The sequence below is a fragment of the Denticeps clupeoides genome, chromosome 4 (assembly GCF_900700375.1).
Source record: "Denticeps clupeoides chromosome 4, fDenClu1.1, whole genome shotgun sequence".
Lineage (NCBI taxonomy): Eukaryota > Metazoa > Chordata > Actinopteri > Clupeiformes > Denticipitidae > Denticeps > Denticeps clupeoides.
In genome coordinates this window covers 877071-897447 of record NC_041710.1, presented here as the reverse complement: position 1 = coordinate 897447, position 20377 = coordinate 877071, and the positions used below count along the sequence as shown (strand labels likewise).

The following is a 20377-nucleotide window of genomic DNA, read 5'->3' as shown; positions in this document are numbered from 1 at the left end:
GGCACACACACACACACACACACACACCTCACCTCACCCGGCCCCTCACAGGCGGATCTCTTCAACAGCCACGCAGAGAGCGGGGGTCTGGGCGACGACGCGTACATAAGCGCCGGTCGGCCCCACCTCCGTCCCCAGCACGCGCTCCACGCTGCACCGTCCCTGTCGGCGGGAGGGGGGGGGGGCACGATTCAGCGGCGACACTTCCACACAACATGACGCCCGAGCGGCCTACTGACCTCGCCGCCGCCACCGCCGCCGCCCGCCGGGATGCTCAGGAGGCCGCGGATGGTGTCCTGCTGCAGCTGGCAAACAGAGAGAGAAATTTAACCGGCACTGCACCACCAGTGCCACCAACGCGATCATCTAGACTCCTCTCTGTCCGAGTTCCACTAGATCTTCCAACAGCGGAGCCGCTATTTCGTTACTAGCAGGAATATTTGCGTGTAGAATCCGATGTCGTGACGAACAAGACAAGGCTAACTTAGCAGCGCTATGCTAACTCTGACCCTCTTAAAGTCAACATATGCAAGTCATTAAACACTAAATATTACACATTTACATTTACAGCATTTACCCAGAGGGAATTACTACCAGTAGTTACAGGGACAGTTTGCCCCCCTCACATATCTAATGTGCCACAAACAGGACGTTAATATCACCAACCATTCCCATTTTATTAAGGTGGATCCATATAAATGGCCCACCCTGTACAATACAATTAAAATATAATTTGTTTGGCAGAGCCACAGGGAGCTGCAGTGTAAGGGTGAAGGAGTGGCGGGCTTGATGACCCCTGACCTACACCTTCCTTTCCTCGGCTTCGCCCCCTGAGAGCACCTAGCGATGACCGCGCCTCTTCCAGAGCTGGCGTCCACGGACATGCGAACGCACCTTCACTTTAACGGTGGCCTGCGGTCCGAGCGTCGGGCAGCTCAGGAACACCTCCAGATGCAGCTTGACGGTGGGCTTCTCCACCACGACTCCACACGCCGTGCAGACGAACGCAGACCTGCACGGGGGAGATGTCACACGCGCAGGCCATGTTTCCAGAAAACTGGCTCTCGTAATACAGAATTTACACGGTTGGTTATTGCAATGATAAAAATAGGTGAGGGTGAGTGTGTGTGTGTGTGTGTGTGTGGTGCTCACGTCTTATCTGGTGCGATCTCCAGACGCTCGCTCTCACACACACTGCACACAGGCCAAGAGTACGCAGAGTCCTCCTCCACCCCGAGCACCACACCTACCACATCAACAAACCCACCAGAGCCTCAAAGCGGAGCTACAAATCACACACACACACACACACACACACACACACACACACACATACACAATCTCCCATATCTCAAACACACGGACACACCCACACACACACAGGCTTATCACACACGGCTCCCACATCCAGGATCACTCATCTCTCTCTCACACACACACACACACACACACTCACACAGGAACTAACAAACCACACTCACACACACACACACACACACCACATCACACTTGGAGGGAAGGCTGCACGAATCCAGCGTGTAGATAATATTTACTGACACTACATGAACAGTGTATTCGTGAATAAATATACAACACATATAACAATGCTTTCTTCAAATGTGCATTGTTTGCATGTTAATACCATTTTTTCGCATGATTCTAGATGACGGTAGAATGTTTAAATGGACTCTCGGCAGCAGGACGCTGCGGTGCCTTCTGCAGATAACGGAGCTCCTGATCACGTATCGGCATCGGTGCAGGAAGCCCACAGCGCTAATCTCCGATCTCACACTTCTCTCACACACACACACACACACACACACACACACACACACACACACACACACACACAGAAGCTAACAGGTGTTATCGCAACACCACCTAAAATCCAGCATCGGCGTTACTTTGCCGGGCCCGGCGCCGAGCGGCCGGATTAATGATTGACGGGCCGGACTCACCGCTCAGGGAACAGAGGGTGTTGGGCGGCGTGTCGGGGCTCAGTGGGTCCAGGACGAGCGGCCGGGGAAGGGGGCCGGACGGGCCCGCAGGCTCCGGGGACACCACGGTCTGTTCCAAACACACAACGCCGCCTATGGCGGCGGACCGGGTCTTAAAGTGTGAAGAAACGTTGGCGCGATGTGTGTTTTGTGGAAATAAACACCTCACCCTGCTGGAGGACCGCGTCCTTAAACCTCAGCCAGCAGGCGGAGGAAGAGGAGGGGGGCGAGGACGAGCCGATGGCCTGCCTGACGGAGTCCTGCAGCGAGCAGGAGGGACGGAGACACACGGCCACGCATCTGCTGCAGCTGCCCCGCCCGCCCGACGCCCCCTGCAGGCTGGCGTCGGTCACAAACAGCCACGACTCCCTGTCCCCAGCGTCCGAGTCCTGAGGTGGAGAGAGATTTTAACAGGGACCTGAACCGGAGCCCAGGCCAGACTGAACAAACCAATGCCGGAGAAGGAATCAAAATAATGTCCCTTTACTTTAACAATCCCTAGTTTTCCAACCCCGTCGGACCATTTCAGACTCTGGTTACCCACGATTCTTTGCCACAGTTGGGATTGTATACTGGCAGGTCACATGACATCAGAGTACACAAAACATCTTACATCTACAGCATTTACCAGACGCCCTTACATTCAGTAGTTACAGGGACAGTCCCCCCCTGGAGACACTCAGGGTTAAGTGTCCTGCTCAGGGACACGATGGTAGTAAGTGGGGTTTGAACCTGGCTCTTTTGGTTCATTGGTGAGTGTGTTACCCGCTAGGCCACTACCACCCCATCAGCAACTGAATCTGAATCATTTCCATACAAAAACCTAAAATGGTTCATTCAATAATGTGCATATTTCTTTATGAATTCTGTATTAATGCCTCAACAAGTGCTTCTAGCGTTGCTGAGCAAACGATGAGTTTGAGAAAAACATTTCTTGAAATCATTGATGAGACACTTTTAACAATCTAATAAAAACCATAGACTCGTACGTAATACGTTCTTTCAGACCAATCCTTTCCTTTAAGAATCCAGGCTGGACCGTGACCTCCGAGCACGCGCGTGTGTACACTGTTGGCCGACTTATCTGTTCAAAGTTCAAAGTTCTAACAGTTGGGTTCGATGGCCCAGATAAAAGTGGCCGCCGTGTCCCTGTGACACCGGCGCTTTTGCATTTCTTTCTTTCAGTTTTAAATACATGTATTTATAATCTGCGTCTTTTTAATTAAAAAATGAGGAGCAGCGATCGGTCAGTGAGGTGAGACACGTCGGTACACGTCGCACGGCGGAGGCTCGGTCTCAGCATTTTTTAATGGCCGTCCATTAAAAGGCGACTGTAAAGAACATCATCCGACGTGCGTAGTAAAACTGCGGCGCGGGCGGAATGGGGGTCTTCCGAGACGGATGCCCGTGTGGGGTGGGTACGGTCCGTACAAACGACTCCGGCATGTTTACAGTGCAGAATGGCCGTTTAAACGCTGGAATGCAGAAAGCAAACTCACACACACACTTCATGTACGTTCCATTCTAAAGCTGTCATAAAGGATGGTAGGGTGGGAGGTAGTAGCCTAGCCGGAAACACACTCGCCTAGGAACCAGAAGACCCAGGTTCAAACCCCACTTACTACCATCGTGTCCCTGAGCAGGACACTTAACCCTGAGTGTCTCCAGGGGGGGACTGTCCCTGTAACTACTGATTGTAAGTTGCTCTGGATAAGGGCGTCTGGTAAATGCTGGAAATGCAAAATGTAAATGAGTCCATCCCGCCATAGATACATATTCTCTGTAAAACCCACTCAACGCGTTTTGTACATTTCCACCACATAAAAACCAGAGCATGTGCAGCAGCGGCAGCAGAACGGGGCGTGGTCGGGGCGTTGTGGCCATGTCGCTGGGTAAAGTACCTGCAATTGCACGAAGACTACGGCGGCGATGAAGCTACAGCACACTCCTCTGCGCTCAGCCTGAGGACAGAAAATGGCCGAGCATTTAAGAGAAGATTTAACCCGGCGCAGAAAGCATCAAAGAACACTCAGCATTGGAAGAAAAAGAAAGGAAATAAGTAATCGTTTTACTTCTTAACTTCTGTGCGGTTCATTACTAACCCTACATGCTGTTAACGGTGTGATCGGGACAGAAAAACTAAAGTGAAATGCCGTGGAATTAAAATGAGGACAAAAAAACAACATCAAGTCATCAGGATGAAGATCAAGTTCAAGGTTCCCAAAGGCAGGCAGACACACATGCAGAAAAACTAGAAGGAAAACAGGCAGTTCATTTATCATCTTTAAAATATGAACAACATTTAGCACAAAATAAACGAATAACTGAACAAAAAACACGAGGACAAGAGATAACAAGAGTTAACGAAAGCTGCTTACCTGCAGTATCTCGGCCAGGCTCTGCAGCACGGCTGGCTGGTAAAGGGGCGACGGCGGGTGACCCTGGGACAGCAGAAGTGACCCCTCGCGACCCGACAGCCGGTAACAGAAACTTGGGGGCTGAACTTTAACCTGGCTCTGTGTTGTGCGGTAAAAAAGTGCACGTTCAGTTCTGATGGGTGTTAGTAGCCTAGCGGGTAACACACTCGCCTGTGAACCAAAAGAGCCAGGTTCAAACCCCACTTACTACCATCGTGTCCCTGAGCAGGACACTTAACCCTGAGTGTCTCCAGGGGGGGACTGTCCCTGTAACTACTGGTTGTCTGGTAAATACTGTAAATGTAAATGATGGGCTAATAACCAGACAAGCATAAGTACAACCAGCTGCCTTTTGGAATCTAATAATTCTTATGATGACAGTTCAGATGATGTTCAGGTCCAACGCACATCAGAAAATTAAACTGACAGGTCAAAGGTCAAATCTGCAGCGATTTGTAGAGGTTATGTATGGATGCTGAAGAAGGAACGTGGAGGAGCGACCGCACCTCCTCACATGTGGCTGCTCCACACTCCACCGTCACGGGCAGCGCCGGAGGCCAGAGGCTGTCAATCAAACTGAAGAGATGGACACACCTGCGGGAGACAGAAGATCCGGCCATGATATAACAGAATAGTTGTATGTGAGTGTGTGTGTGTGTGTGTGTGTGTGTATGCAAAATCCATGTCAGTATTCTTGATATATATAATAGAAATGGATGAAAACCATCTGAGCCCCCCCCCACACACGGAAATACTTTCCACAGTAAAGACCTGCTGCTTTCAACGCTTGTACAACAACAGTTCAGGCCAAAAGTCTGAACACCTTCCCATTCAACGTGTTTTCTTTATCTTCATGACCATTTATGTTGGTAGATTCTCACTGAAGGCATCAAAACTATGAATGAACACATGTGGAGTTCTGTACTTAACAAAAAGTGGAGACCTGACCTCCACAGTCACCGGACCTGAACCCAATCCAGATGGTTTGGGGTGAGCTGGACCAACAAGTGCTAAACACCTCTGGGAACTCCTTCAAGACTGTTGGAGAAGCATTTCAGGTGACCACCTCTTGAAGCTCATCGAGAGAATGCCAAGAGTGTGCAAAGCAGGAATCAGAGCAAAGAAACTAGAATATAAAACATGTTTTCACTTATTTCACCTTTTTTTGTTAAGTACAGAACTCCACATGTGTTCATTCATAGTTTTGGTGCCTTCAGTGAGAATCTACCAACGTAAATGGTCATGAAGATAAAGAAAACACCTTGAATGAGAAGGTGTCCAGACTTTTGGCCTGTACCGTATATGAATGTGTGTGTGTTTCACTATGCATGTGCATGTGTGAGTCCTAATGCACGTGCGTGTAAGGGACTTATTTGTGTGTGTGAGTGTCATGTGTGGCAACCAGAGAGAAAATCCTGTTTGATCCCAGTTACTCAGTGTTTCCATAGTCACAGCCCATCACAACACGATCGTATCAAAGACGTGCTTTAATGAAGCAAATTGCATGTTAACCTAGACCAGCATGCTCCAGTGTGAAGACCCCGATACTGACTGACACTCGTATCCTCGCTAGAGGCGACAAACCTTGACTGGTCTCACGATTCGATTATCGATGCACCCATTATAGATCAACCACAGCGCATCTCAGCTTTTCTACATGACTTCACATTATGTTTTAAATTATGTTTTAAACTGAGATGGGAGTTGTGGCCTCGTTCACACAGACGTCTGTCACGGGCATGTCAGGTGAGCGCCGACTGAACACCGGCGTTCAGCAACAGCGACCCAGAGTGGCGCTGTACTCAGATCAGGCCGCCACAGTCGGTACCGTTACCAGAATCCCCCAAGCAACGTCATTATGAAGTCATTACGTTCTGCGCTGCATCCACGCACAATCGTCCACGTCGATTATGAGACGATAATCGTCGATTATGAGATTCATTTCAACGGCGCTAAACCCCCACATGATACTTCATAACATGATACATGAAACCAGGACGACTGCACAGTACCACAAATAAACCGCTTTACTAACGCAAATCTCCGTAAAACGGCACCAGTCCCGACCAAACCAACCTGCTTATCAGGCGCACACACACACACACACACACACACACTACGAGCTGTTCACATCTCTGTGCTTGTTACACAGAATCCCCACAGGAGAACTGATATGGACGAGATGATGCTGGAAACGTGGCAGGGGAGGCTGATGGGAGACTTTTGTCAAGTCAGCCAACTGTTGTCCTACAAAAGGTGACATGAACGAAGCAGAATTAAAAATAAAACGGTGATAAAATAATGCTGAGAACCACTGTGACTAATGGCATGTGACCTTCCGAACGGCCCAACGTGCAAAATGTGACTGGGGGCGTCGGATGACCGACAGCAGTCATGGGACCAAAGAGGAAGAGGTGCGGAGAGGAAACCCACAAAATACCCACATGTCAGTAAGCAGCAAGTGCTGCTCAGAGAGGCTCCAGGATTTGGGGTTTATTTCACACAAAAAAAAAAATGTGAAAAGCAATTCAGTTTAGAATACAAAATGAAATAATTAGAGGTTTATGCACCTGCACTTTATGTGTGCATTTCCTACTGATGTTCTCATATTATTAAAGGTCCGCTGTCATGATAATGTGACTTTGTGAGATGATTTAACATTAATACAAGGTCCCCCAGCCTGTCTATGGTCCTGCAGTGCGGTCGGTGTAAAGAGTGTTTTGGTTGTTCTGCTTCACCGTTCAAAGAGTGGCAGCTCAGACGGTCGGATCTGGAATTTGTCCCCTTATGACATCATAAGGGGAAAGGTTACCCCCCCCTCTTTCTCATGCTTTTTCCCGCCCCTCCCCTAAAACATTATCCCCACCGACCATCATGGCTTCCAAACATGTGAAGCGTTGCAGTTGGTTGGTGATTGGATGCAAAAATGATCACAAATGGTCACATTATTGCCAAAAATGTAACAAGTGCTACAATTGCATTGGAGTGACAGCTGAGATTTTAAAACTCTTTTTAATTTGGCTACGGCTCAAATCGATGGGTCAGGGGTGAAAAAGTGAGCGCAGGCCACTGAAATGCTGGAAAAAAAAAACAAAAAAAAAACACACACAACACAACAAGCATAATTCTATTATTACAAAAAGGGAACATTACTTCTCTGTGACATTAGTGTACATCGGATTGTCTGATGTGAGAAAAAAATTGCATCATTATTCTTGGATGCCTGTAAGGTTTTGATGTTTCAAATCAAAGCTCATTTTCAATACGATTAATGTGCAGCGCTGTTATAATTTAATTACCACATGAACATTTCTGAACGTCGTGGTGTGTACGGTTTCAGGATAATCTCAGCTTCCTGGGTTCCGCATACACCGCTAACCTGCATGCTGTGTTCAGGGGCCTTTTGTTCAGAACAGGTTCCACAGAGTCCGCCCACCCCCAGAACCCGTTCAACAGCCCCGTCTGGTCCGGTGGGACGTCCACCTGTTTGTGGGAAACGACAGCAGCATGATAGAACCGCCATGTCGTGACACGCCGGAAAACCCACGGACCTGGCCGCACCCCACAAAGCCACACCGCAGCTTGCCTACCCACCTACCCACAACCAAGTCAATAAAACAAGGTTAATGGCAGGCCTGTGGGCCAGGGTCACGTGATCAGGTCTCCAGTCTATAACGGCATTTGATGGATAACAGTACAGCAGTGAGGCACAGTGCCAAAGTCATTACACGAAGGCGGGGCCAGTGTGCAGGTATGCAGGTGATTAGGCGGGGTCAGGTGTGATTTGGTGGTTTTACAATTTTTAACCCGCAACATCCGATGAGGAACCTGGTGAACTGTGCAGGCACACCAACCCGCTAATCGGCCAGTTCGGAGCAAGTGGTACCGATTGGATATTGACAGGTGGTCCTGACAGTTTGGTGCTCCGTGGTTTAAAAACAAATAAATCACTAAATCAAATGGCTGAATCCTGGAGGGAAACCATGATAAAATATGAACAAGCATAGTGTCATTTGAACATTTTCTGACAAAACTTTTGTTGTAAAACATTTTATATGATCAGTCACATCTCTGGCCTTATAGGTGTGACAGAAAGTTCACTTTCAGCAGAATTGCCCAGATACTGATTTATCTGGTCATGCTATATGTTGATGTATCAGTAAAGAGTTTCTTTTTTTATTATTTATATTTACTTATCAAATTATACACCACAATATATACAGTCTATGGTTACATTTATATTGCAATATGAACTTTATGCACAGCCCTAAAGTGTCTTATTATAGGGAGGAGACAGATATTCTTTTACATTTAAGGAAACATGAGACCTAAATATTCCCTTAAATACTGTTTGAATGACAATATAACATATTACACAAACATATGTGTACACTTATTATACAAAATATAATTTAACAAATATTTGTGCACCAATTTCTTGGGGTTACAACATGTAAAAAATTACTAGGATTTACAAATCAAAACAAATATCAGGAATTAAAATGTATCAGGATTTTTAGTATATAAATGATAAATCCAATTGCAAACAAACATTCGAAGATCAATTATTGTTCAGTGCAAAAAGGATCAGCAAATATTTACGTGCGACAAGGGTGACCTGTCACTCGGACTACTCACCTAAAAGCATTAAGTAGGCGTGTTCAAAGCATCACTGTGCCCCACCCACACGATCTCACCACATAATAATTATACCTCATTATTTCAGTTAACAAACCAAACAGTGGGTATATAGTGATCACATCAACCTCTCTTCAATCTGGGTCTGAGAGCCCGCCTCCCTGCTTTGCTTTTATTGGCTGTGCTTCAGTCGGTCACAGCGCGCAGAGGTCAAAGTTCAACTTGACCACGTTGTCCGGCAGAGACAACTCACCGCGTACGGTGAAAGATCGCTCATCACGCGCGCAAAACAATAGGTTTTAGAGTGTTTAATAACCTACAATTTAACCAGATGGACAGAGTTCCTAAATTGAGACACTATTACGATACCTGATCTTTATCTGATACGGTGCGTCCCTGGTCACAGAAACAACAATAATAATTCTGCTTGAAACAAAAAGCGGCAGCAAGCAAAACTAAAGGCAACATCAGTTGACATCTAACCGCAACATCGTGGAGTGACAGCGATGTAAACAACCCCCCCGGAGCCTTTAACCAGTTTCTGACTGGGGGAGCAGACAAGGCAGACAATGAGGCATGAAAACGGCCCGGGCACGTTTCACTGGGGTCCATGCATGTGGTGCAATGTTCACCTGTCCCGCGTGACCCGCTGCACCACAGTGACGTCCCGCAGGACGCAGCTCCGCCCCTCCCAGGCCTGGAAGCGCTGCGGATGCGGCTCGGAGCCGGACTGCTGCAGACGTACCTCGCCGAACACGCCCCAGCTGTCCTGCACCAACACGCACACCCTGCAAAACAGCAAACTGCATAAACAAGACCGAAGCAGAACAATCACATCAGATGACAGGCGAATGATTTCTAAAAAAAAACACCTAGTACAGATACAATGGTAAGAAAGATAAGGTGAACCGGCCTTCTGCATCAATTTTTCATTAAACGATAAAGAAAATCACACATAAAAACAGATGTCTTTATTGAGAACAAGCAAAAAAAACACTCATATTGCTGACTGTAGATCCTCACAGCTCACATAATCAATTTCCTTTGGGATTAATAAAGTTTTCTGATTGATTCTGATTCATAAGCGTATTCTTCTTCTGTGGAGCAAATTGGAGAAGTCAAAGTCGCTCAGGTCCACACCTCCAAACGCATCTTCTTAAGAAGCCTCCAGGTCTGCACACACCCACCTCCAATGAGCTCCATTAACTCGAGAGTGCACATACCATTTCCCACCAGCAATGAGAGTTATTTCTGCTTCTTCCCAATAAAGACATGAAAGTTATTACTCTAGCAGATTATATTTGTCGGATCACAATTTACAACAAATAAATGCAGAAAAAGTCATGAAATTCCAAGAGGTTCACACACTTTGCCTTGCGGCTAACTGTGTCATTGCTGAACTTTAGCAGTGGACAACAGATCAACAGAACCGGTTGTGCATTGGTGGCTTTGAGCTGGTAAAACATGTAGTGGACCAGCAAGATGAATACATCATTTCATGAATTACATAAAAAGGAAAACTGGAATTAAAAAGTTATTCTGCTAGAGGACACGTGTGAGCAGCAATGACGCTGAAAGGGGGAACGTGCTCTCTCCTTGGGAGAGCACGTAGAAGAGAGCCAACATGAAGTCGTGCCTGGAGTTTCCTAGAAGCCATGTGACCGGGGTGTTGAAATTGCCCTTGCTGACCTTACACAGGCCACCACTGGAAGAGGAACAACTACAGTCCAGTAGAGCAGCACAAGGGCCTGACGTCGAGAAGAACGTGATGGATGGCATCGTTCATAATGAAAACCGTGAGGCTGAAAAAGGAACAAGCTGGAGAACATTTGCGCTGAAGATTGAACAAAGATGAGAAAACATCAGGAATGACGTGGGAAAAGTTGGTCCGTTTACTGACCCCAGTGCAAATGGTGCTTTATGGTTCAAATTAGCGAACATTCAACATACAAGACTCTTTGGTAGGATTAAAAAGGCATGTTTGCCTTTTTTTTCTGTGAACCAGAAGGCCCAGGTTCAAACCCCACTTACTACCATCGTGTCCCTGAGCAGGACACTTAACCCTGAGTGTCCCCAGGGGGGGACTGTCCCTGTAACTACTGACTATGAACCAGAAGACCCAAGTTCGAACCCCACTTACTACCATCGTGTCCCTGAGCGGGACACTTCACCCTGAGTGTCTCCAGGGGGGGACTGTCCCTGTTACTACTGATTGTAAGTCGCTCTGGATAAGGGCGTCTGGTAAACGCTGTAAATGTAAAAATGTACCATTTTAGTTGCCTCGGGAGCAGCTCTACCTGGATTTGTTGCCTTAATGAGCAGCTGACAGATGATCTTTAAAGACCTTCACATTCCACACGTCTCCAGGAATGGGGATCCCAACCCCATGGTGTGTAAAGGCAGGCAGAACAAAAACAGCCCTGAGCCACTGCAGCCCCGCGTAGGAGGCAACCAGCGACCCTTAACCGAGAGAGAGAGGGCGGCATTCCTCTCCCCGTCCGTGGAAACCCAAATGCCAGCCGGACAAACGGTACGAGGAGGCCTCTGACACTTTTACAAGGTCCTCCTTCAGACTTTCACTAGTCGGGTAATCTTGTCCGGCATGTCGGGGGGGTTCGCCTGCGGCGCGTGGGCCGGTCCGGATTAGATCCGAGGTGGAACCATGGGACACAAACCAAAAGTTCATCTGCTCATCAAGTTTACCATTAAAAAATATAACATTCTGTGCGTCCAGAAAGATTAAAAGAATCGCCAAAGTCTGTTTCCAATAACTTCCTGTTAAAATGAAGGGAAAAATAAAACTAAGAAAACACAGTTTAATGTTGTACTGAAGACATTTTAAAAAGTGGTAAATGGTGCAAATTACTGACATGCTGAAAGCAAATGCTCCGCTCCTGTGGACCCCCCTCCTTACGGTAACAGGAGCAGAGCAAAGGGTCACGAGGGGCCGTAAATATGGACGCCGATAAATCACGACAGCAAACCTCTGGACTTTATTTGTCCTTTGGACAGGAGAGTTCAGTTATGGTGGCTTGGACAGCGGATCTTATCTTTAGCTGAACATCACGTCATCTGCGTTTTCACTCAGAAAATAATCTGAAGCATAACCATGCAAATCTTCAGTTACATGACATGAGTTCGAATCCGAATCCAGAAGAAGTCACATTTGATTGAATTAGAATGATTAAAGGACAACCCCCCCCCCCCCCAGCCTACAAACTGCTGAATAAGTACAAAGCTTCTTAAAGAAGAAAGCGGTCATATTCTGCAGTGTGAGTGTTTACATTGGGCTGTGGCGTCCAACCTCGGTGTTGCCAGATTGGGCACTTGCATGATTTAATGCATTTCATAATTTAACGATTATGTCAAATTATGGATCTACAACTAACAGCGCTGGTTTATCTTGAATGGGTTATATTATGAATTAAAATAAAAGAAAGAAAGATTGGAAATCCACGGCCACCAGACTGTACCACCAGCGAGAACAGCGTGGCCTCTGTGACGTCGCGCCCCGGCGGAGGGAACGTATGTCCCAGCGGGACATGGCCCAGGCAGAGCGCTGAAACCTGCCCAGGCAGGGCACCTGTGCAGCTCAGCTACAGAGTAAATATTACCACAGGTCGCGGCCCACAGGTAAACGTCACTTTACAGCAGAGATTTAAGAGGATTTGTCCTCCTGTACTTCTTTCCTCCTCTTTTTTTTTTTTTATAGTCGTACGAGGAACAGTACATCCACAAAACAAAATGGAAAGAGAACGTCAGCACACGCTGTACCCGCCCCGATCGTGTTTTGACAAGGTGTGATCTAAATGACAGGAGAATACAGGAGACGCTGCACTTTACAAAAGGGGCCGTGGGTAAAGGTAATTACGCTCACCGCAAACTGTCAGTCTGATGGATGGATGGAGTAAAGGATGACTGTGTGCGCGCTGAAAATAATATCAATATTAAAACTCTGGCATAAATCCCCACTGTGTCGAGTTCTGCCTTTGGCTCGACAAACTGGTTAGTCTCAAATAATGACACACCGGAGGGAAACATATCACTGTTATCGACTGAAAGATAGAAGTGGTATAAATGTGGAGTTCTGTACTTAACAAAAAGTGGAGACCTGACCTCCACAGTCACCGGACCTGAACCCAGTCCAGATGGTTTGGGGTGAGCTGGACCAACAAGTGCTAAACACCTCTGGGAACTCCTTCAAGACTGTTGGAGAAGCATTTCAGGTGATGACCTCTTGAAGCTCATCGAGAGAATGCCAAGAGTGTGTAAAGCAGTAACCAGAGCAAAGAAACTAGAATATAAAACATGTTTTTACTTATTTCACCTTTTTTTGTTAAGTACAGAACTCCACACGTGTTCATTCATAGTTTTGATGCCTTCAGTGAGAATCTACCAACGTAAATGGTCATGAAGATAAAGAAAACATTAACATTTACAGCATTTATCAGACGCCCTTATCCAGAGCACCTTACAGTCAGTAGTTACAGGGACAGTCCCCTCCAGGAGAGACTCAGGGTTAAGTGTCTTGCTCAGGGACACAATGGTAGTAAGTGGGATGTGTTACTACCTCCTGAATGAGAAGGTGTGTCCAAACGTTTGGCCTGTACTGTAAATGCCAGTTCACCCATTAGAATGGTTGAATTAAAGCGCTGGGTGCGGTGGAGCTGTCAGTCTGACCTTCCTCCTCCTTCTGGGCTGGGTGGGTAGTTTGTTCATACAAGGAGTCCCTTCTTGTTGATATCGGTTCATCTTTGTTAATCCAGAGGACACGCACGTGAGAAAAATCAGCACTGTGGTCGGAGAATTAAAGATGGGAGACAAAATCATCATCAAATTGCACCCTCACCACCACATGACCCCAGCATTAAAATTACCCCACATAAGGTACAAGGTACACTCGCAGAATTAAGAATTAATTTCAATGAAATAGAACACCTGCGCGGAGCAGCAAATTCAACTGCTGCCAAATCTGTCTGCTGCCATCAGTCACAATGCGGCCTATAAATGTCCTGTAAACAAACCAACGGCACGGCCGCTTAAAGCCCACTGGCACACAGTGCTTGTGATTTTTGGGCTAAATAAGGAATAAATGTTGTTGTTACCGCCACTTTTTTTTGGCCGTGGAAGACAGTCTAATATTAAACTGTTTACCATGAGACTAATTATAGGAGCGTTAACATACGCTTCCGGCTGCACAGACTGACCTACGCTCGCGTGGTCAACGTATTTCTATACATATTTCGTGCTAATTGGCACCAAATAGCATGCTAAAAACCGCAGACATATTTACACGCAGCCACAGCCTGCCGCCTTGGAGTACGGAGGAGCGGCTGCAAAGTAGCTTTAGCATTTTTTTTTTTTTTAATAAACACAATCATAACAAGTCATGTTGCTCTGTGGTATATATGTAGTACCCCTTTTTGGCATCGTTTACGCTGTTGCACCCTGTTAAATAACGCTGCCGTATATACTGCAGCTTGGGCTTTTTTTGGGGTTCCATTTGTATTCCATGTCACGCCTTCGGCAGCAACTGAAACCTTTTTGGAGACGAGGCAGAAAGAAAGTTGGTCACGTAGGTGCAGCTTGCGGTGTTCTGGTGTCATAAATAAATCTGACATCTGGAACGTTCAGAGCCAATTGAGATCTAAAAACAAAAGATTCATTACAGCGGGGAGGCCTGTTTAGGCATGAGAGGGATGGGGAGGCTCGGTTTAGTCCCGGTTTAGCCACGTAAACAACCCCCCCCCCTGCCCGCGTGCCCCCTGCACCACTTCCTCAAACAAAGATGACTCCTCGCGCCAAGGGTCCGCCGCCATTGGTCAGTGCCGGTCGCTCGCAGATTATAGGAATTTGTTATTGTGAGCCACGACAGGAATTCTCAGCAACTTGGGGCTCTTCCTGGAACTGCGATCCACTGAGCTTGTCCAAACACACACACACACACACACACACACACACACACACACACACACACACACAGTTCCACTGAGAATAGGCCCACTACACACGGAGGAGACGGCGGAGGAGTCTGATTGGGCGGCCTCGAGTGGGCGGGATTCCTTCCGCCGCTGGGTGCGCCAATGGGAGCGGGGGAGGGCCGTAACCGGATCCCTCCCCGGCACACGGTGTTCTCACTTCGGCAAGAAAACATCCAGCCCCTCCTCGGCCCATGCGAGCTCCTCTTCTTCTGGTTTATTCTGCTTTTTACGGCACCAGGAAAACTTGGACGCGGCTCAGCTCTTCAAGGGTAAATGGACGCGGTCCAGGTCCGGCGCACGGGCCAGCCGTGTCCACACGAGATTCTTCACAGGCTGTTCGGCACACAGTGTCCATGACACACAAAACGCTGATCCAAATTAGAAATGTCAAGATAGCTGGTCCAACGCAAATGCAGTCGGAAACACAATGACATCTCGATGTGAAAGTCCGTACCTGCCGACGCTCGGCACTAGTACATAATGTCCCGATGAGTCCGATACGGCTGCTCTGGTTATTCAAAAGATACGAGAATGTGCTACAGGTGCATATTTTAAACTGTGAAACGGAAATGCACATTGCATCATATCAACTATAAATCAATAGGGTGGTAGTGGCCAGAAGACCACAAAGTCCCAGGTTCAAATCCCACATACTACCATTGTGTCCCTGAGCAAGACACTTAACCCTGAGTGTCTCCAGGGGGGGACTGTCCCTGTAACTACTGATTGTAAGGTGCTCTGGATAAGGGCGTCTGGTAAATTCCATATAAAAAAAAAAATTGATCTGATGTTAGCCTAGTCCTAGTCTTAAGCCAATTTTTTTTTAAGTGGAGATCTTCTGTTTTCAGGAGAATCTCCTACAACGAATAACTCCAGGTATTATTACAGGGTTTAACCTTGGTTGGTGAAACACGGTGACACAACCATCACCCTTGGTGAGCAGTGGGCACCATGACAGGCACCCGGGGAGCAGCGTGTGGGGATGGTGCTTCTCTCAGTGGCACCTTGGATCCGAACCGGCAACTTTCTTATATTGGGGCCGCTTCCTTAACCGCTAGGCCATTCACCGCCCCTCGGGGACAGGGTTCCACACAGGGTCCAGGATTAATTACAACAAGCCACTCAGGCCCCCGGACTGCAGTTGTGAAATGAAACTGAAGGTTACGGACCATGTGGATCGAGCGTGATCATACAGGACAGCTGAGGAGGACAGGCGTTCATCAGAACACACACAGAAAGGATGGATTGTCGACTCTCCTTTTAGGATTTTATTAGATTTCCCCCCCCATTTCTTTCATGGTGTCCATTCAGTCTTGTGACATCACTTCCTGACGGAGAACTGGCCCTTGCCCGGGCGTGTTTACGGTGTCCAGTTACCAGAATCTGGGGGCTTCTTTTTCCAGCTCCTCGCGCCGGTGTCGGCGGCCAGCGAAGGAACAAAACAACAACGGGCCGCGGGAGGGGCGGGGGGGGGGTCAGGCTGACAGACAGACCGTCTGTACCGCCGCGGTGGCAGCCGAGCCAGGTCCGGTTTCAACGGGAACGTTCGCGGGGTTGTCGTTCCTTCTCCCCTGGTCTCGAGGTGCGTGCAGGAGTGTCTCTCCAGATCTCGGGGCGCCCTGGATTTCATTAGGAGCGTTCGCAGAGCGCTGCCATAAGGCCCTATGGGCTGGCGTGTGTGTAGGGAGGGGCCGTAAGTCAGTAATTGACAGAATCTGGAGCATGTTTTCCTCCCGGCGAGCTTCTCTCGGACCAGAGAGGTCGCCCACCCCTCTCAAACAGCGTCTCGAGGTCGTGTTGGTAATATGAAAACAGTCGAATATTTAAATCTCTCATGACGTCCTTCTCGCTTGCCGCACCAGAACTGCTGTGAGTTAAGCGGCTCTGGTTGTGTGTGTGTGTGTGTGTGGGTGTGTGCAGCTTGAAGAGCTCATCTCTGCTGACCTCCCCCTGGTGGCTGGAGTGGCGAGTCAGATTTCCGACCTTTGCCCCCGGCGTGAACTCCGGTGAACTCTGGACTTCCCTGCTGTTCCCGGTGATTCAGCCGCTCGCAGATATGAAAAGTTCGGCGCGGTCAGGCGGGAGGTTTGCACTTTAACTTTGAGATCGTATCGGTGACAAAACTCTGACAAAATACACCCATCAGCCATAACATTAGGACCACTGACCGGAGACTAAGCTCAGTGCTTCTCTTATTACGTGGAAATCTGGACGCACCTACTCTGTGTTGGTTATGGAGACGAAGATGGAGCCATTTTGAAGAACCCAATGAAAGAAACATATTTAGTACCAGGAGCAAATGAAGTATGTTTGATGAATCAGTTTTTTGCTTTTATCACTATCGTCGTCATCAAAAGCAACTTGATGAGATGCTCATTAACATGAGTGAATGATAAAGTGTTCAGCATGACCGTTGTTCAACTTAAGGTGGTGGAGAAAAGAGACGAGTGTGAAATGCTGCCATCAGAGCAAAAGCTCCCTGATCCCAACATTTGACTGGTAGTGTACAGAATATGGAATATGGATCGATTTGAGGAACGATTAGGCCTCCAAATTCTCCTCATTCCATGTTGTCCATGGAGGCTCCACATATTATTGATACTGACAACTTATTATTATTTGTTAATGTTATGTCTAATTGATGTAAGGTGTATACGGGGCAGTGGTGGCCTAGCGGTTAAGGAAGTGGCCCCGCAATCAGAGGTGCCACTGAGCAAAGCACCGTCCCCACACACTGCTCCCCGGGCGCCTGTCATGGGTGTCACCAAGGGTGATGGTTAAATACAGAGGACACATTTTACTGTGTGCACCGTGTGCTGTGCTGCTGTGTATCACAAGTGACGATCACTTCACTCACTTCACTAGGGATCCGAGTAAATATAAAGCACAGGGGACAGAACTGTGTGTGTGTGTGTGTGTGTGTGTGTGTGTGTGTGTGTGTGTGTGTGAGAGAGAGTGAGAAAGAGAAAAACACAGCTGCTGCTACCTGCTGGAGCTGCTCTGTGAAGTGGCGACCTCTGTACCAGGTGACGTCCAGAGGCCTCTGTGTTTGAGAGCAGAGGATTGTGGGAAGGGGACAGTGTACACCCTCTGCACCACCACCTGAACAAGTCTCCCCAGCGTCCCAGTCGAACCCGAACTCTCCAGAGCCTCCAGCAGAGAGTCACACATTCCACCAGGATCCCGGCAGACTTGTTTACGCACATGGACCTGGGGAGCACAGGCGTAGGCGCGCACACACACACACACACACACACACACACACACACACAATACAAAAAAAAACCATTATGTGCATCTTGCACAGTTTAAACAGACAAAAACACAGATGACTAGTAGTGACCCAGAGAAGAAACAATACATAACAATAATAACCACATATCAGAGACCAGGACAGAAACAATCACACACACAGACACAGAGGAAAGTAACTAGAGGAGAAAATAGTAGCTGTAAGAGCAGAAGCGAGTGACTGATACTCAAGTTTTTAAACTCAAGACCGTTTTTACTACTAGAACCGCTCTAAAAGCAGCAGCATTCCAGTTGGAAGAACACCCTCTCCCGCCTGGGAATTTCAATATCCATGCAGCGGATCCTGTTGGAACCTGCTCTAGCGGTACTTGGGGGAAATCCAGATCATCGCTGACTGGTTGTGCAAATTGTGTCACATGGCATACACCACCACAAACTGGACATAATGAAGGCTTGAGGTATCTGGTCTAGAAACCTTACAAAAATTAAATCAAAGCAGTGGCAAATATGATATTAATAACTAATGTAAAGACAGATATTAGTGATAAAGTGAAGCACACTGTGCACACAGTGAAATTTGTCCTCTGCATTTATCCCATCACCCTGAGTGAGCAGTGGGCGGCCATGACAGGCGCCCGGGGAGCAGTGTGGGGGGAACGGTGCTTTGCTCAGTGGCACCTTGGCGGATCGGGATTCGAACCGGCAACCTTGTGATTACGGGGCCCCACTGTGTTATACTGCAGTGAGGGCGTGGTTGTACGCGAAGGGCTTACCTGCTCGGCAGCATTCTGAGCCTGGCCGGCCTCCGGCAGGCCGAAACACTTCCACAGGGGACACGGGCGGCTCCTCCCCACCAGGGAGGGCGGCTCAGGCCCGGCCGGGTTCACGACCTTCTGGCTGAACAGGGTGTTGAGAATCACGGGGTGACGCTCGCCTTCAACGAGCAGACTCTGCCTGCAGGAGGGAAACGGGGAAATGGAGGCGGGCGTTCATTACCAGCAGATCTATTCACCGATAAGGAGGCCACACGGACAACAAAGTGACGTGGTGACAAGATCTGAATCGGCTCCTTCGGCCCAGCCCTTCACTAGAAACACGTTCACTGCAGAAACACCGTAAAAAGCCATGCAGGTCGAGTCCTGCCACGTGTGCAGCAACACGACTCAAACTTTGCCCCACATCTCCTGTTACCTCAGCTGTGATATTCTGAGCTGTGATTTTTATCAGTTTCACAGGCGGGCCTGGGCGGAACAGGAGGATTGCAAAAAAAACGCTGCCGTACCCCCTCAGCGCCCTGAAACGGGGCGCGGAAAACCTCCTCCAGCTTCACACACCACATGCTGGAACAAACAACGGCCTTCAGCGCTCATTTTCCACAGGAAAAAAGGGGTTAAATATGAATCGAGTTGGATTCTCTCAGGAACTCTGGTGGGTTGAAGGGCCACATATGATTTACTTTACTTTACTTGGCAGACGCTTTTATCAAAGCAACTTACAAGAGGACACCAGCAATTCTCATTTGGTTTCTATAGATTTTGAGCTACAAAACTAAGAGCCCTGATAAGGTCCAACTTGTCAAGAATAAACAATTTTTTTTGAGTGTGTGCATGTCTTTGTTGAAGTGATTGTCATTGTGCGTGTGTTAGTGTTAACACACAATTGAGTAAAGGGGTGGGGGGGGGGGTGGGGGGAAGAAATCACATTTACGGCATTTACCAGACGCCCATATCCAGAGCGACTTACAATCAGTAGTTACAGGGACAGTCCCCCCCTGGAGACACTCAGGGTTAAGTGTCTTGCTCAGGGACACGATGGTAGTAAGTGGGGTTTGAACCTGGGTCTTCTGGTTCATAGGAGTGTGTCTTACTACTTTACTTTACTTCATTTAGAAGATGCTTTAAACCGAAGGAACATTCGGCTTCTATAGATTTTGAGTTACAAAATGAAGAGCCCTGATAAGGCCCAACATGTCAGGAATAGAACATACAGGGGAATTGTTAAGTGCTAGACAAATATATATGTGTGTGTGTGTGTGTGTTTGTATATATGAGAGAGAGAGAGAGAGAGAGAGAGAGAGAGAGAGAGAGAGTGT

At 47.8% G+C, this 20377-nt stretch overlaps 1 protein-coding gene across 1 annotated transcript in view; it reads right to left on the bottom strand.

Annotated features, from left to right (window-relative positions):
- spidr (scaffold protein involved in DNA repair) overlaps window positions 1-20377 on the bottom strand; it is a 39191-nt gene that overhangs the window by 111 nt on the left and 18703 nt on the right. The window contains exons 9-20 of the mRNA XM_028975297.1: window positions 19059-19239; window positions 18020-18243; window positions 9685-9840; window positions 4921-5008; window positions 4376-4513; window positions 3899-3958; window positions 2167-2386; window positions 1959-2090; window positions 1153-1246; window positions 895-1012; window positions 240-305; window positions 38-162 (exon numbers count right to left, since the gene is read on the bottom strand). Coding sequence (XP_028831130.1) covers window positions 46-162; window positions 240-305; window positions 895-1012; window positions 1153-1246; window positions 1959-2090; window positions 2167-2386; window positions 3899-3958; window positions 4376-4513; window positions 4921-5008; window positions 9685-9840; window positions 18020-18243; window positions 19059-19239 — 1594 coding nt within the window. The 3' untranslated portion in view covers window positions 38-45. The remainder of the gene's footprint in view (window positions 1-37; window positions 163-239; window positions 306-894; window positions 1013-1152; window positions 1247-1958; window positions 2091-2166; window positions 2387-3898; window positions 3959-4375; window positions 4514-4920; window positions 5009-9684; window positions 9841-18019; window positions 18244-19058; window positions 19240-20377) is intronic.